At 49.1% G+C, this 17,153-nt stretch overlaps 4 protein-coding genes across 4 annotated transcripts; 1 reads left to right on the top strand and 3 right to left on the bottom strand.

The window, feature by feature from the left end:
- Positions 1–569: 569 nt before the first annotated feature.
- On the bottom strand, positions 570–1,560 carry BDV38DRAFT_19398 (GNAT family N-acetyltransferase). The gene is made up of 2 exons (XM_032052316.1): positions 1,243–1,560; positions 570–1,134 (listed from the first exon to the last, which is right to left on the bottom strand). The coding sequence occupies exons 1-2, from the start codon at positions 1,280–1,282 to the stop codon at positions 650–652; spliced, it is 525 nt and encodes a 174-aa protein (XP_031916649.1). The 5' UTR covers positions 1,283–1,560; the 3' UTR covers positions 570–649.
- BDV38DRAFT_19402 (putative vesicle-mediated transport protein (Imh1)) lies at positions 1,272–4,861 on the bottom strand. Its single transcript, XM_032052317.1, has 2 exons — positions 1,714–4,861; positions 1,272–1,645 (listed from the first exon to the last, which is right to left on the bottom strand). The coding sequence occupies exons 1-2, from the start codon at positions 4,710–4,712 to the stop codon at positions 1,603–1,605; spliced, it is 3,042 nt and encodes a 1,013-aa protein (XP_031916650.1). The 5' UTR covers positions 4,713–4,861; the 3' UTR covers positions 1,272–1,602.
- A 1,617-nt stretch (positions 4,862–6,478) lies between these two features.
- Positions 6,479–11,881, top strand: nte1 (lysophospholipase). Its single transcript, XM_032052397.1, has 2 exons — positions 6,479–7,127; positions 7,208–11,881. The coding sequence occupies exons 1-2, from the start codon at positions 6,757–6,759 to the stop codon at positions 11,454–11,456; spliced, it is 4,620 nt and encodes a 1,539-aa protein (XP_031916651.1). The 5' UTR covers positions 6,479–6,756; the 3' UTR covers positions 11,457–11,881.
- A 2,208-nt stretch (positions 11,882–14,089) lies between these two features.
- On the bottom strand, positions 14,090–14,757 carry BDV38DRAFT_280086 (uncharacterized protein; the record flags this gene model as incomplete). Its single annotated transcript, XM_032059215.1, has 4 exons — positions 14,090–14,222; positions 14,276–14,398; positions 14,457–14,560; positions 14,614–14,757. The coding sequence occupies 4 exons, from the start codon at positions 14,755–14,757 to the stop codon at positions 14,090–14,092; spliced, it is 504 nt and encodes a 167-aa protein (XP_031916652.1).
- Positions 14,758–17,153: the final 2,396 nt, after the last annotated feature.

The raw sequence follows: 17,153 nt of genomic DNA on the forward strand, positions 1-17,153 counted from the left end.
ATAGTCAACTAAGTTAGTAGTAACTACTGCACTATCATTATCTAAGTGTGACAACCCTCGAAGAAAGATCTCATAGCATCTTTAAAGACCATACGATGAAGACTGCCAAAACAAATTACCATTACTGAAAGAGCTCAAATCCCACCTGAGACAAGGCTACAGAGCAACTCATAATATCATGCTAACCCTACTCTCTTAGCATCTTCCCACTACCTCATCTCGTTATCAACTAGCGATGATATTGCTGGCCAGAACGGCTGTTCACACTATGATACCATCAGCTTTTGGGTAACTTCAGGTTTCGCGGTTCAGTTGAATGTCCATCATCTACACTCGGTGTCTCCGGTATCTGATGGCATCTCTATATCTAAGCTACCACAGAGAAATCTACCGACAGCGGAAAATATCGAGCAGACGAAGATTTCGATGCCACACGCAGAGAAAGTTAGTCAGAAGGTATCGGAAAACGAATATGCGATGTACTAGCTGACTATATAGCAAACATGGCCGAACATTACCTTGCAAATCCACATAGCTCACCAGCTGGAGATTACAACAGACCATAATGTTATAATTAGTCTTGGGCGCTCAGCCACTCTCTCTAATTTTTGTAAATCGGCTGCGCAGCCCATCTTTGCTTTATCATGTATCATAGTCCCTCTGCCAACTTGGTCAATGCATCCCCTTCAACCATCATCTTCATCCACTCCTCCATACCCTTCGCCCCGACCTGCTCATAGAACTTGATACTGGGCTCGTTCCACTTGAGCACACTCCACTCCAGCCGGCGTCCCTTAACCTCCAGCACCTTAGCCGCCAAGTATCTCAACAGCTTGAACCCATATCCCCTACCACGAGCAGCGGGCTGCACGTAGAGATCCTCCAGGTAAATACCCGGCGCCGAGCGCCAAGTCGAGTAGTTATAGAAGAATAGAGCCATGCCTACGGGGATGGGAGTGGCATTGTCCGCGGTGGCGGGGGGAGTGATGAGCGCGGTATATACGGAGCCTCGTTTGGGAGGGCTGTCGGGGAAGGAGAGGGTTTCAAGGAGGGATTCGTTGGTGGCCTCTACTTCATGAAGGGCTTTTTCGTAGTCGGCTAGTTCACGGATGAACTGGAGGATTATGGGGACGTCTGAACCGCAGGCTAGGGTTAGTCCGGCAATTTTCAGATTTATGCGGGGCGGAACCTCCGCGGACAGCGGAATTCAATCGTAAAAAGTTGACAACGTCTGATGCTCACCTTCGGGCGTCGCGAGTCTAATGGTCGGTTGGTCAGACATTATGATGTCTAGTATTTGCCTTGCGAAGCGCTTGGCTCGTCAATTGTCAAGAAAGTCGTGAAATTTGTGACTCGGAAGCTGGAGGGGCACAAGTAGTAGAAGGATCTCCTCAGTTTAAATAATTCGTACTTGGGTTAGACCCACTGGCTATCGCTTTTAGTGGTACGCCTTTTGTTTGACATAATCCACTTGCTTTGCAACACAGAGAATAAGAACGAAGTAAATAGATGGAACAAATACGATCATGCTATGTACCAATAAATATTATAATACAGTACCTAAGCTATGCCTCGACTTTTCATAGTCTAAAATGAAGAAGTCTATCGAGACATAATAGCTGACATCCATTTTTGCTCGTCCGTCCTATTCAAGATTAGTGTCACATAGGATAAGCTTACGGAGTAGAGTAATATGGAAAAAGGTAGACATACCGATCAAAATGAAGCAGCATGCCCAAAACTGGGATGAGCTGCTTCTGGTAGTTTTTATCTTTCTGCTCCAAGAACTGGAGGAGAACGTTTTTCAAATAGAGATAGTCGATAGGCGCATTTGCTCCGCCTGTAGGCGTGTCGCTTCCCCGAATCGAAGGGCTGCGGTCCTTGGGCACCGGAGAAGTGAGTGCCCTGCGGGACCCAGAATCGATTGAAGACCGCGATGACTGAGGGTTCGTCCCAAAGCGAGCCTCTTCAGATAGGGCTTTGTTGGACCGGCGCAATTTGTCCAGACGAGCGCTGGTTTCTTCAACTGACCGGCGGAGTTCTGCCTTTTCTTTCTCTAGGTCCCGGACTTGTTTTTCACTTTCGTCCAGCGAATCACGCAAACGTGCCATGGCCTGTCGCACATCGTTGAGTTCCTGCGTCGACCGCTCGGCTTGCTCCTCCAGTTGGTCACGTCTGCGCTTCCAATCCTTCTGTGACATCTCGAGCTCCTCCTTGTCCTCCTCAGCGCTCCGCAGAGCTTTTTCCGCTTCTCGGACTTTGTTCTTCAGCTCCTCCAGCTCCCGCGCCCGACGGCGACCCTGAGCGCTAGCCTCATCTTCAGCACGATCTCGCTCCTCGATGGCTGCCTCCATCCGCTCTTTGAAATCACGAACTTTAGATTCGGCGCGGCCTTCGATGTCATTCAAGAGCCGCCGCATAGTTTCACCCTCACGGGTCCTTTCACTTAGTAACTTATGGGCATCCGCCAGTTCCTCTTCCAGACTCTCGCAGCGTTCGCGGGCTTCTTTCATCTGCATTCCGATCTCGGCGCCCTGGTCGCGCATGCTATTCATCAGACTCTGCGCGCTAGCGTGCTGGGCGGTCTTCAACTGGATCTCCTCTCGTAGACCCTCAAGGTCCTTGTTCACCTGCGTAACTTGGTTCTGAGCTTCCCGTAGCTGAGTCCGGGTGGCCTTCAAGTCTTCCTGGGCTTTAGAAAGATCATTTGAAATCCTCTCCTTCATTTCCAAAGCTTCTTGCTTCTTGCTCTCCGAGTAGCGTAGATCTGATTGAGCGACGGTCAATCTCTCTTCGGCCTTCAATCGGTTGTCCGTTTCTTGTCTAATCTTCTGGTTGAGCGTCTTCACTTCTGCCTCTCGTTCTGATATCGTGTTCTTGAAGTTCTTCAACTCAACACGTAAATCCTCTTGCTTGCCTTCGAGAGTTCTCAATTCAGCTGTCTTGGTAGCCAAGGTCTCCTTCGTAGACTTGAGCTCAGTTGATTCAGCTCGCAGTTTCTTCAGCTCAGGCTGCAGCTTCTGGAGGGTCTCTCGCAAGTCGGTGAGGTCCTTGAATCGGGTAGAAGCTAACTGCTGTGCAGCAGATAGCTCGGTTTCTAGGGTAGTAAGTTTGACCTTGAGGCTCTCATATTCCTCCTTCAGGTCATTGTGCACCTTTTCAGAGTCGGCATCCTTAGTCGCAGTGCTTGTGCGCAAGTCAACCAGCTCTTTCTCCAGTTTGGAGATGGTTTCTTCCAGAGCTTTCTTTTCTGCAGTCAACTCTTTCAGTTTATCCTTTGATTCGACATGGTCTTGTCCGAGACTAAGTAGGTCATCCCGCAGAGATTCTATCTCCTCTTTCAGGTCTTCCTCCCCTTTGAGTTTCGAGCTGAGGCGATCGATAGCTGCATCTTTTTCTTCCACTTGGCGTGTCAAAGATTCAATTTCCTGCTCGAGCTCATTTGTGTTGGACGACTTCTGTTCTGGCTCGGCTGCCGGGGTTTGCGTCTCTTCGGCAACTACAGCACTTGCAGCTTTGCTCGTGTCATCACCGCCACCCTTGCCACCTTTCTTCTTCTTCTTGTTCTTCTTCTTAGAAGCTCCTGCGGCGCCGGTGGAGTTTGCCGGTTGGGGTTTGGGTTCGGGTGTCTCGTTCTTCACATCCGTGCCGTTCTTTACAGGCGCCAGACTGTTTTGGAGCTCCTCGAAATTGGCTTGCTTTCCGCCTGCAACTTGTTCCTTGGCTTGTTTCCATGTCGTGTTGTCTTTCAGGTTGTTGTCAAGGAAATCGACAATATTCTGCAGCTCCTCCTTTCGGTTCATGTCCGCCTTCAGGCTTGTCATCGTGGTTTCCATATCCTTGAGCTGGGAGCGAAGGTTATCTACTAGGTTTTGAAGAACACCGAGTCGCTTCTCATTGGCTTCCTTTTCTTGTTTGGCCTTGTCTAATTTTGCTGCAAGTTCCGACTGCTCATCAGCATCCTCGGGCTTGGCAGTTTGCGACTGGAGCTGCTCGATTTCATCTGTTTTCTGCTTCAGCTCCGCCTTCAGCTTCTCAACCTCGTTTTGAGCGTTCTCAACGGTGGCCTCAGACGTCGCCAGCTTCGTCGTGAGCGCCTCGATCTCATCCTGCTTCGAAGTCTTGAGCTTTTCAATCTCCGAGTCTTGTTTATCCTTGATATCGCGCAGCTCTACCAGTTCTCGGGTCGCAGTTTCCAAATTGTGCACCATCCCTTCTGTTGACTCCCTTGCCACTGAGAGGTCCCGTTTGAGGTTTTCCGCCTGAGACTTGAGCGTTTCAATCTCTTCCTGTTTTTCTTTCAGCTCGGACTCCAGACGTGGGATCTCGTTATCAAAAGAGAAAAACTCTTCGCTTTCTTCCTTAGCGGAATCCTGCTTCGAAGCCGTGGAGGATTTATCATTTAGGGTAGAGTTATCGACGACCGTCTTATCGCTTATTGTCGAGGCATCCTCTTCCTTCTTATTCTCCTTAAGATTAGTGAGCTCATCGTATGCCGCCTTTGTGGCCTTCTGAGCCTCCTCCATTTTGTTCTTGTAATCATCTCTCTCTGTGGACACCCGCTTCAGCTCCTCAACAACCATGTCACTTTTTAGTGAGAGTTGGTTAAGATATTCTGTCAACGCCTTCGGATCGCCAATAGAAGCCAAGGGGGTGTTCTCACGCAAAGCCGCTTCGAATGGTTCAATCGATAGGACACGCGAATGGGCCATCCGATAAGCTTTCAAGAGCTCTATAGATCACACAACGGTTAGCGCCGTGGCCCAAGTCACCGTCGTATTGACCCAGTACATACCCTGATACCGAGACTCCAGCTTGCCCAACCTCCGCAGCTTCACCCTGACCTCAGGCGGCAGCTCCGAAGAAGATTGGTTTGTCTCTGTTGTATTCGTATTCTCCTTGCCGGCGGACACCTCTTCCGCGGATGGGTTGCTCTCCCCGGCGTTTTCCTCCGAACCCGCGGACTCTAAGCGGGGAGTAGCTGATCTGCTAGAGCCTTCATCCTCTCCGATGGCGAACTCGGGCTCGAATTCGTTGGGATCCGGCCCACGGACGGGGGTGCCGGTATTCCGTCGGGGGCGGGTAGTTCGTCTGCTAGGGGATACATTGCGAGTGGGACGACGAGCGGAGTTGGAGCGGGCGAGGGAGTCCTGGGCAGACTTTTGCCGGGCTTGCTCCTCTGCAATCCGGGAGTCGATTGCGTCGCGGATACGCTGTTTGTTGCGATCAGGCCGCGCGTTAACATATCAAATCCGGGGAATTTGTTCGACACGTGAGGCTAACCCCCGAAGGAGTTCCATAAATAACTGGATCCGGAGATACTGTACCTGAAACATGACCGTGGCGGGCCTGTGAGCCAGGGCCACAGCTTGATCAATGAGATAGAAACAGGCGAGAAAGAGACGAGAAGCAGTTATTAAAGTAAGAAGGAGAAGGTAAAGAGTGGAAGGGGGCATAGGACAGATCGACTAGGCGGTGGTGATTCGTCGTCAGCGGGATGTGCTGCTGCGTTGACTTGATTGGGTCGCCAAGACATCCAAGCAGTTGGCAGAAAAAAAATAGAATAACAGTCCGAGTATACCAACAATTCATCTTTGACCGGTTGACAAGAGGTTGCCAAGATGATACTCCCTGGACAAGTAGCGCTACTTTCTACTTTCTACTTTCAAATTAACTATATTTTTTCTACCAATTTATGATTCCAACTATCGCCGGTACTGCATAACTGACCCGTTTGGCTCCCATTTTCTCCTAAATAGGCTGATCATCGGCAATTGCAAGTATAAGGTAAGATGTTCAAATTGGAACTGAATCAGTTAATTCAGTCAAATAACAAAGAAAGGGAAAAAAAAAGAATAAAAGAAAGCAGAGACTATACGAAGTTATCTTGATCTTGTTACTATCACATGATATACTAGCACAATTGTTTGTGCATAAGTGCATTAGTGACTAACCTAAAGCATAGCAGATACATATTCACAATATTATGCAGAAGCATGACGTCGACCCCAATTTTTTATTTTATCTTTTATTAAACGGTTTTACTTCCAGTCACTTGTTTTAGTTACGTCCTTGCCATTTTAGGTTACGGGAAAATTTGCAGGTGGATCCGTCGGAAGTGCATCCACAATCAGGCACATCCTCAGTCTCGACCTTGCCAGGCATATGCCAAACGTAACAGATATGGGTCCTTCACATGATGGACCAGCATACTCCTCAGTAATATACTCTTCTCGAAGGTTCGTCTATTACTATTCATTTGCTCGTTTCTTCTCATTTCCTCTATATTCCGAAGTCCAACAAACATAGAGAGGTCCAATTGACCAAGGTGCACTCCCGTGATCGACCTAAACTAAATTCGTATTGCTTTCCTTCTCCGCTTTCCGACTTGATCCTACAAAACCAAACCCGTTCCAAACTCAAAAGGGACCCTTAATTCTTCAACGACCCAGCCAAGAGGGCATCTGAGAGCACGTTGTGGCTCGTGAGTAGGGGGGTGGTTGACTACATTACTCGCATCTGAGTCCCTGAGCGAAAGTGAATCATTCAATCAATCTCGCATACCGGAACCTACCCTGCGTCGTCATTGCGTCTTCTAAGCGGATCAACGGTTTCATGGGCGGAGACCTAGAATTCTTTTGCGTTCCTTGATTCCCACTGGGGCCTTTTAGCTGCTTTCCTTAAGCTAGTTTAGCGGCTTCAATCCCCATCCAACAACGTGTTTCCAGCCCAATCCTATTCTACGCAATAACAACCATGGCCGCCGACGGTGGTGGTCCCCTCGCGGCCTCGTCTGCGTCTCTCGATTCAAGTCTAAGCCCTCTTCATGTATCTCCCTCACCCTCCTCAACCTACACTGCTTCGTCCCTCGCTTTATCTGCTCCCGCCATAGCCGCCAGCTTTTCCGTAGCTTCGACCTTTTCAAATTCTCTTATTCCACCCCCGCCGTTACCCCCTCCTACGCCTTCAACCATGGCGGGGTGGTTCGGATGGGTGTTTTCTTTCTTTTTCCAGGTCATTCCAAGCGTCCTATACTGGGTGATAACGTTTGCGACCATCACGTTGCCCACATGGCTATTCACGCTCTTCTCAATGAGCTTGACATTTACTATGAATTTCACCACCCTGTAAGTCTCCTAACCCTTGCAATGGATGCTCTGTCGATCGCGCGGTGAATCACTGACACAATGCCTCAATTGATCCATAGCTTGTTGATCGCCCTGGCGATCGTATCGACTATCAGTTGGTTCATTCGTTATCGGTTCTTGAATATGTATAGTCGTCTGCCCCCGGAACCCCAGCGCAAAGAACCCCATCTCGATCTCTTCCCTGATGTCCAGGAAGGGGATTCCAAACCGGGCCTGGCCAACTACCTTGACGAATTTCTAAGCGCCATCAAAGTTTTTGGTTATCTCGAACGGCCTGTATTCCATGAATTGACTCGTACCATGCAAACGAGGAAATTGATCGCTGGGGAAACCTTGATGCTGGAGGAAGAAAAAGGCTTCTGTCTAGTGGTGGATGGCTTGGTCCAGATATTCGTCAAGTCCATGCGGGACGGGAAATCAAACGTAGACGATGGTTCAAACCACATGGGAGCTGAGTCGTCTGATGAGGACGATCATCATATGGACGGAAAACAAGGCTATCAGCTGCTCACGGAAGTCAAGAACGGCGCCTCGATGTCGTCCTTGTTCTCCATCCTGTCCTTGTTCACCGAGGATATCCAACTACGAGCCAGCGAAGGCTCGTCTTCTAGTGCATCCAGCGTAGGCCCTAGCACTATTGCTCGGGTATCCGACTCGTTCCCGGCGAGTCCTCACGGCTTAGAGGACAGCCCTCGTTCTAATTTTATTGGAGATCACGGTGACTCTGTCGCCCATATAAGCAACAGTAATGGGGAGCTTCTGCCGTCCGTCCCTCCCCTACATCTAGGAGAAAGCCATGCTATGCCCAGCCATGAGCCTCACCCGAAACCAAGGAGCCAGCCGGGCAAGACGCGGCGCAAGTCAGTCCATCCGGATATTGTGGCTCGAGCCATGGTGGACACGACCATTGCCATTATCCCGGCCAGTGCCTTCCGCCGTCTGACGAGGGTCTATCCGAGAGCGACTGCCCATATTGTCCAGGTGATCCTGACGCGGCTCCAAAGAGTAACGTTCGCCACGGCGCATTCTTATCTAGGTCTCAACAATGATGTACTGGGAATTGAAAAACAGATGACCAAGTTCACGACTCAGGATCTGCCCAACGAGATGCGTGGGTCGGCATTGGATCGCCTCAAGGACAAATTTATCAAAGAACGAGACCGTCTGGGCCCGGAAGAGATCACGAAGGGTATCGCACTCCACAATCCTTCTGCTGGCAGAAGACGCCGATCCAGTAGCTTCCTGAGGAAAGAGGCAGTCCTTCATGCAAAGATGGCAGCACAACCGAAGCGACCAGTGTCCATGGCCAGCCCAGAGTATATCTCCGGTGACCGTGAGTCGGCAGGGCCGAGCCCCGGGGATCTGTTGTCTACCATTCAACTTTCCCGGTTTGGCCCTCGATACGAACACTTAGCTCCGAAGCTTCTCAGTCCATTAACCGATAAAGAGAACCCCCCCTTTATGGCTCCTGTTATGCACAGCTCGCCTTTTCACCGAAAGAAGGACTCGGTTGACGAGGATGCCCTGTTCAGAGAATCTATACTGGACTGCATCATGAACGGCATTGGACTTACCAGCAGCACTCGCGATGTCTTGCGTATGAGCAGTCACACCTCTGGGGACATATCCCCAAAACTTCTTTCATACGATTCTCGGCGGCAAAAGGCTGTGTTCACTAACAATGCATTTGGCTTCATCGACCCCTACGATGGTTCTGCGGATGGTGAGACGGAATCAATGATGTCAATGTCCATGACCAGTGCTGGCGGGACATCGCCTATCATCAACCTGCGAGAAGAACTTCGAAATGACATCGAGATCGTCTATTTCCCCCAAGGCTCAGTGCTGGTGGAGCAAGGGGAACGCCATCCAGGCCTGTACTATGTGATCGACGGATTCCTAGACGTGGGTATCCCCGTATCCGACAAAGGGGAAGATCTTGTGGGCGGTTCGAGACCAGCATATGGCCAGCCACATGAGGAATTTTTTCCGACCTTGAAGCGGACGACTACCAGCTCCTCTCGCGTTTCGGGTGTGACGAGCGCCACAAATGATACCAAGCGGAGAAGGCAGTCGCGAAAGTCGCTCTATCTTATCAAACCTGGTGGTATTCAAGGATACGTCGGATCCGTTGCTTCCTACAGGTCCTATACGGACGTGGTGGCAAAAACAGATGTGTATGTCGGGTTCCTTCCAAGGTCATCCTTGGAGAGAATCGCCGAGCGTTACCCTATCGCGCTCTTAACTCTGGCAAAGCGACTGACAAGTCTTCTTCCTCGTTTGCTTCTTCACATCGACTTCGCGTTAGAATGGGTGCAAGTAAGTGCAGGCCAAGTCATCTATCATCAGGGGGATGAGAGTGATGCAATCTATCTTGTCCTAAACGGGCGTCTACGGTCTGTTCTCGAAGGTACAGATGGCAAGATTACAGTCCTTGGTGAATATGGTCAGGGAGAAAGCGTTGGGGAGCTAGAGGTCATGACAGAGTCGACACGTCCAGCAACTCTACACGCCATTCGGGATACTGAGCTAGCCAAATTCCCGCGATCGCTTTTCAACAGCCTTGCCCAAGAGCACCCGGGAATTACTATCCAGGTCTCTAAGCTCATTGCCCAGCGGATGCGAGATCTCGTCGAGCTTCCCATGTCCGAAAAGGGTGGTGAGCATGCCAACGCTGGCAGCGTCAAGACCGCCGCCTCTGTGGTAAATCTCCGCACCGTTGGTATACTCCCCGTAACGGCTGGAGTTCCCGTGGTAGAATTTGGCCATCGCCTGCAGAACGCACTTCACCAGATCGGCGTGACGAACGGCGTTACCTCCCTCAACCAAGCGGCGATCCTGAACCATCTCGGACGACATGCTTTCAGCAAGATGGGGAAATTAAAGTTGTCCCAGTATTTGGCAGACCTCGAGGAAAAGTATGGAATGGTGCTCTATATCGCAGACACCAACGTGAATTCTCCATGGACGCAGACCTGCATCACGCAAGCCGATTGCATTCTGCTCGTTGGTCTTGCCGAGTCGTCACCCAGTATCGGCGAGTATGAAAGATTTCTACTTGGGATGAAGACAACGGCTAGGAAAGAACTTGTGTTGCTACATTCCGAGCGGTACTGCCCTCCCGGACTGACGCGCCAATGGCTAAAGAACCGGATGTGGATCAACGGAGGCCACCATCATATTCAGATGGGCTTCCGTTTAACCCCTGAGCCCTCACATCCTCAGGCGAAACGACTTGGAGCTGTTCTGAAACAACGAGTTCAGGTTATCCAGGCAGAAATTCAAAAATACACATCGCGGCGAATTCGCCAGACTCCTCTCTACTCGGCACAAACCCCGTTCAAGGGCGACTTCCATCGCCTGGCTCGCCGACTTTGTGGCAGGTCCGTTGGACTCGTCCTTGGTGGCGGAGGAGCTCGAGGTATCGCCCAAGTTGGCGTCATCAAAGCACTGGAAGAGGCCGGGATCCCTATTGATATCATTGGCGGTACATCTATCGGCTCATTCATTGGAGCTTTGTATGCACGGGATGCGGATGTGGTCCCCATGTATGGTCGAGCGAAGAAGTTTGCCGGGCGCATGGCTAGCATGTGGCGGTTTATGCTGGATCTAACGTATCCTACCACCTCTTACACCACTGGCCATGAGTTCAACCGGGGCATCTTCAAGACGTTTGGAGATAGCCAGATCGAGGACTTCTGGCTGGAGTACTACTGCAACACCACCAACATCAGCAAATCACGGCCGGAATTCCACTCGTCGGGTTATACTTGGCGCTACGTGCGTGCATCAATGTCATTGGCCGGTCTAATTCCCCCGATTTGCGACGAGGGCAGCATGCTACTTGACGGCGGGTACATCGACAACCTTACAGTGGCCCACATGAAGGGACTTGGGGCCGATGTGATTTTTGCCGTCGATGTGGGCTCAATCGATGACAACACGCCTCAAGGGTACGGTGATTCGCTATCCGGGTTCTGGACCGTGCTCAACCGTTGGAACCCGTTCTCCGCTTGCCCCAACCCTCCCACACTGTCTGAAATCCAAGCACGACTCGCCTATGTGTCATCGATCGACAATCTAGAACGGGCCAAAAACACACCTGGCTGTCTGTATATGCGCCCTCCCATCGACCCATACGGAACCCTCGAGTTCGGTAAATTCGATGAGATCTACCAGGTAGGCTACGCATATGGCAAGCAGTATCTAGAGAAACTCCGCAGTGAAGGATCCTTGCCGTTACCGGAGGAGACAGAAGAGAAAAAGAAGCTACAACGTACCTTGGCGCCTCGGCGAGCAAGCATCTAAGTTCTGTTATCGCCATTGCCAAGCTACTTTATCACGAATAACGAATTTGAAACAGCGAATGGAGTTTTGAGGATTTTATCTCCAGATTAAACATTCTTTGTGCCTATTGGACCAGCATTTTTTGTATCTAGAGCAAGCGCCCCGCACTATACCAACAGCGTTCACCATTGACTTTGGATACGATAGACTTGGCAGATAGAAGGATACAGTACATACAGTTTATCCGTCATAGACGGTTAATTCACTGCTATTATACATATCAGAGATATGCTTTCTCATCTAATATAATGTCCCAACCAGCAATCCGGAACCCATAATGTTGTTATCATACATCGTACCTATATTGAACAGCATATATGGCTTCGTATCATTTACATTTTCTCTACAATACCCCAGCTACCCAGGTTATATGAGGTTCGATTCAGTGAGTACCACGCTGCCCATGACACTGTTTTCGTATATGGAGTCTTAGTAATATCATTACTGATCGAAACGAGATCTTCAATAAGATATATTGATTCATACGTAGCCCAGTGGACCGGCTCCGGATTTCTTAGATTTTGTCCTTCAGCCCACCACTATCAGGCCAAAGTGCCTACTCATTTTAGACCGGAACCCCCTGATGAAACCCCCGTCCTCTACAGGAGGGCTTGTATGTTCGAGGTTTTGGGTTTAGCCCAGTAATAGGTTAGGGCTTATACACCCTGACATATCTACCATACTTTAGATTTTCTTATTATCAGTTATGGAAGTTTACATTCAATTGACTAAGAAAGCTATATACGTATTTCCGCTTTGCTCTTAGGTAACACACCCTATACCGCAAATTAAACTCCAGAATTACGATCACTAGTGCCCACTCCCACTGTTGGGTATATATGAATTTGGTGAGCTTTTGGGCCATTCGGCAAGTCGGGACATGTACAAAAGCGAATCGAAAATGAGACGATCATATGGAGAAAATGAAGATAACCACGAGGAAGATAACAAATGACGATGAACAAGAAGGATAAAGTAAACAGGACAAAAAAGAGAAAAGAAAAAGTAGAGAAACTGAAACCGGGAGTTCCCGAAGTACTGGAACTTGTGATATACCACAGGCGAGCATAAGGACATCTCCACAATGACTGTCTCGTGGGTTTTTTTTAAATAGCGTAGGAGGCATAAATGACAGTACAGAGCAGCGCCGGAGGTATAACCCTAGCTACCGCTAAACTGACGCGCCTGTCTGGACGATGAACATCGTATTCTATTAACCCAAAGGTCTCTAGCCCCGAACCCGTGAAAAAGGAAAATATACGTTTCCCAGAAAGTTTCCAGCACCGCCGATTGACCATTTCAAAGTCCTCCCCTGCCACCTCATAGAAATCATCGGCATTCTCAACTGTCATCAGCTCAAAGAAACACTCAAGGGGGGAATGAGTGTTCTGGCTCAGTGTAGATATAGCATGCGGTCTTGTTTTAGAGCGCTTGTAAGTTTGGGTTTTGCGCTCTCAAGCAACCACAAAGGCAGTTCTCGAGGCAGCACCTTCACCGTCGCCTCCGTGGTGTAAGATCTAGTATAGACACCACCCAAGATCAGGGGACTCGCAAGGGCTATCGACAATATGAGCAGGACAGATTTGAACTAAAAGGTTGCCATCATATGCAGAAGGCACAACGGACGCTAGTTCATCCGTGGTGTACTCTGCGTAAGGGAGCAAAGGGCTTAGCGAGCTCGGAGGGTGGGATATCGCAAGCAGTCTGGTGTCAGAACTGATGTCAAAAGTTCTTGTTCAATATCCTGAAACTATCGAGGACTATATGACTGGTTGAAAGAATCAGCTGATTTGGATCTACTGGATCTATTTATAATTGTAGAGGTTATTAGCCTTCTTTCGAGGTCACGACTATACATCCACGTGCTTGACATGCAACCAACAAATCTTGAACAAGGTGATAAAAGCACGCAGGGGCATCAGGCCAAAAAAACCTATGCCCCGCGCCAAGTAGCCAAAGTACCAGCCAGGGTGCTGAGACGGGCGGTGATATTTTTGCCACGACAGTTCTAAGCTTCTGACAATTCAGTAGGTTGAGAAAAGATATGAGTACACAGTTATCGGGGTTTCATTTGACTCTGTATGGAGAATCTAAAAGCTAAAGTTCCATAGTAACCCAAACTACCACATTACCTAGAACCAACATGGTGACATCACGTTGAAGAATGAATCGGGTAGCTTGATCTATGACAGGTGCATGACCCAAGGTTGACCCTGACCCACCATGGATAATGATAGTTGAGTAATCATTGTTATATGTGTGAAGATCCAAAGATCAGGTGCAATAGAGCGTATATTAGAATGAGTGTAAAATGATAGAATATAAATATGTCACATGAACTATCCGGATATCGAAATTACAAATATTAGTATACCCCCCACCACCTCATCATCCATCTATGACATCCATACTTCTCCCCTTGCCAATACACCGCAAGTAGATTGGCATCTCGTCACTCATGATAGGTATATTATTACGTATGCGTAGTGCATGCCATGGGAAACCCGTTTAGTGGTATCGTGAATCGTTCTCGTGCATTGTCTTGCCCGTCCGCCTTGTCTGTACTTGATCGAGGATGACAGAGCAGTTGACGCTTAAACCGTAGCGACTGGGGCATCGGCGGGTCCACCGTGAGCACCGCCGGTCTTTTCACGTACCGGGACATTCTCGCGGCGGTAGGCCCAGAGACTGAGGACTTCGATGATCATGCCGAAGAAGGTGAAGATGCTGGATTTTTGTTAGTGTCTAGGAGTATTATTGATGGAAGTTGGATGGCTTACAAGGTCAGGAAGATAAATGCTTCGTTGGCCCTCTTCTTGGAGCAGGAGATCCCTGGGGGAGCGTTGAGGCGGCAGTCGTGGCGGTTGTAGTCTTGAGCGGCGAAGATGAATGCAGTGAGCCACCTAAGTAATTTGGTCAGTATGTTGTACTTGTGGGTAGGGAATGGGGGCCATTGCATACAGATACGAGAAGATAACATCGATGGCCAGAACAAACTTGCCAAGAGCTGTGGGCATGAACGGAGAGACGAAGGCTGGCAGGAAAAACACGACCGACATGGTAGACTGTGGCTCGCGGCATTAGTTAAAGGCCATGGATGTGGGAATGGGAGACATACAATGATTTCTTGGTACGTGATAGACAACCCACGGGGACCCTTGTTGATGAAGTAGGAAGTGATACCCATCACAATGACAGCGCTAGACCACTGCAGCACTCGGTCGACGAGCTGCAGCGGACGTGTGAGCGTACTCGAAAGCATATTGTTGTCTTGATTTGTATGTAGATGTATGTACGTATGTATTGGCAAATAGTACAGTCAGAGTGGTGGATGAACTGAAGTATATAAAGTCGAACTCTCCTAGTGTGGCAGGCTGATATGATTGATGGATTAAAACCACAGGTAGAGAGCGATCAGGACCAGGCTTTATATCTACAGGGCTACTGTGTAATGGGCATCAATCACATAACATCACACCCGAGCCAACCGACGGGCTGCATACTTTTGCGTCAGAATTCTCGAATCGTGGCGGCGGCCGCTATCGAGGATCCACGGTGGGAAACTCCATTGAAATTTTTTTTTCCCTCCCTGTCGAAAGGGAGGGTAGACGCCCAAAGAGGGGACAAAACAAAAAAAAAAGCAAAATAGAATTACCTAGTATGGAAGTGCTACCTGGCTGCTGTTGTTTTCCCCAGATGCGTCATAATTTCCTCTGCATGAAGTAAACTTTTGGCGAGTGGTTATCACAACATGGACCGAAAAACTAGACCACGGTTGATCCACAGATCATGTTCGCCAATCAGGGACCTTGTTGATTCAGTGACACCGACAGCTTTACAACGTAGGACTTGCAGCTAATCCTTGTCTGGGCGGTATCTCTCGAAGCCGCCCATCTGCATCCTGGCATCACATACGCAGGGATGATCACCAGAGGGGGTGGAGATTAGGGAGTTGGATACATGGGCCCCAGTGGACAATGATCTGCAGAACGCAGAAACCCAGAGTAAGGAGGGTGCCGAGTATCAGTCCATGGTTCGGGAGGGGGAATCGTTGCATGACTTTTTGGCAGTCCATTTTTCATAGTATAACTTCAAAGGGAATGGTCTCGTTTGCGGGTGGACTGAGCCAGTCGGCAGCCCGCGGAATGCACATGTTGCGTCAAATGAACACGTCCATCTTAGATAATACATGAGGTAAAAAGTCAGATCAGACAAGAAAAGTCAAATGAATTAGACTTAGCGAGAAATTCAAAAGGGTTCAAAGGTTGAGGTTGTTGTAGACTTTCATTTTGTCAGGTTACCCACTAATCCCGTCCGGGTTTAGCATGAAGACCAAAGTCAAGGCAGCTGACCCTCCCGTGATCCTCGGTCTCGAAGTGTCGATTTCGGATGTTCGGGTTTCGCTTCTCTTCCATTCCATCAAATAGCCAACTAACTAACTTGACTTTTGTTTTCCTATGACTAAACCTCAAATTTCAGGTTCAAGGTCGAGTCCGAGTTATGGCCGATCTGCAAACGCTCTGGATATTTACTCCGAGACGCTCACGGCGTGATTACTATGTCTATGTACGCACGGGTTCTGATGATCCTCATGCGGGAATGTCTATTTGGTGGCCCCGATATGGAAGGACGATGATAATCAGAAAGGAGAGTCATGCCTTACACAACCAATGCACCCCGCACAACATATGATAATAGCGGTGGACTATAGGGTATAATTGTTTATGGCACTGTACTCCATCCTCAAGAATGAAAGGGAATCTTTCCTTTTCCCCTTCGGCTTTCCCCTCACGAGGTGGTCTCGCTACCCACCCTCAGCCCTAACTGACCAATATGTACTCCGTACTTAGTACATGATCATGTCACCCCATAGCCGAATTTTCTACGAACTACAGAGCCCAACCAAGAAAATCTTTGCAGTTCCAAGGGATTGCCGGTGTACCTCACAAGGATCGCCGTCTTGCTTAGGTTAACCAAAAGCCAGGACATCTGACTGGGGCCCTGGTCGTGGTCTGGTCTGGCCACTGGCCGTCCAGATCCCGATTTCTTAATCCCTCCGTGCTATCGAACAAAAGGTCTCAATCAAATCGGATTCTAAGACCGTAACCACGCCACACGCCCAATGCGTCATGGGAAACCCACCCAACAACCGGTTTACCAGACAGGAAGCTATTGAAGCTTCGAGCGCTAAACGGCTCCTGAAGATCGGCACCGGTCGATGCGCCAATTGTCACTAGTAGCAAAGTCTACCCATACACGGTTTTTAGTCATAACAAAGTACTTACTACGGAGTATACTCTCCTCTATCCCCTCGAAAGCGATCATGTGTACAGCCCAAGTCGGAACGGTCGGCACCCTCCCATCCTTGCTCGAGCAAATCTCTCCGAGGCGATAGAGAAAAAGCAGAAGACGTCTGCGATTCGGGCTCAGACCCACAAGGCTGAAGGGTATTCTTTTTCGTGACGGGTTAATCCACTTGTTTATAATCCACTGCACTAATTATCCTTGTGACTAAAAATCCCGTTCTTATTGTCCCGGTCGCTGCTCTAGACTTTTCTTGATGCATGTATGGGATTGTGAGTTGTCGGGTTGCCTTCTATGACGTCTTACTTTCATGTGGCCATTCACTTTTCTTTTTTCTTCCTTTGTTCAAGTATC

This window comes from Aspergillus pseudotamarii (genome assembly GCF_009193445.1).
Source record: "Aspergillus pseudotamarii strain CBS 117625 unplaced genomic scaffold BDV38scaffold_11, whole genome shotgun sequence".
Lineage (NCBI taxonomy): Eukaryota > Fungi > Ascomycota > Eurotiomycetes > Eurotiales > Aspergillaceae > Aspergillus > Aspergillus pseudotamarii.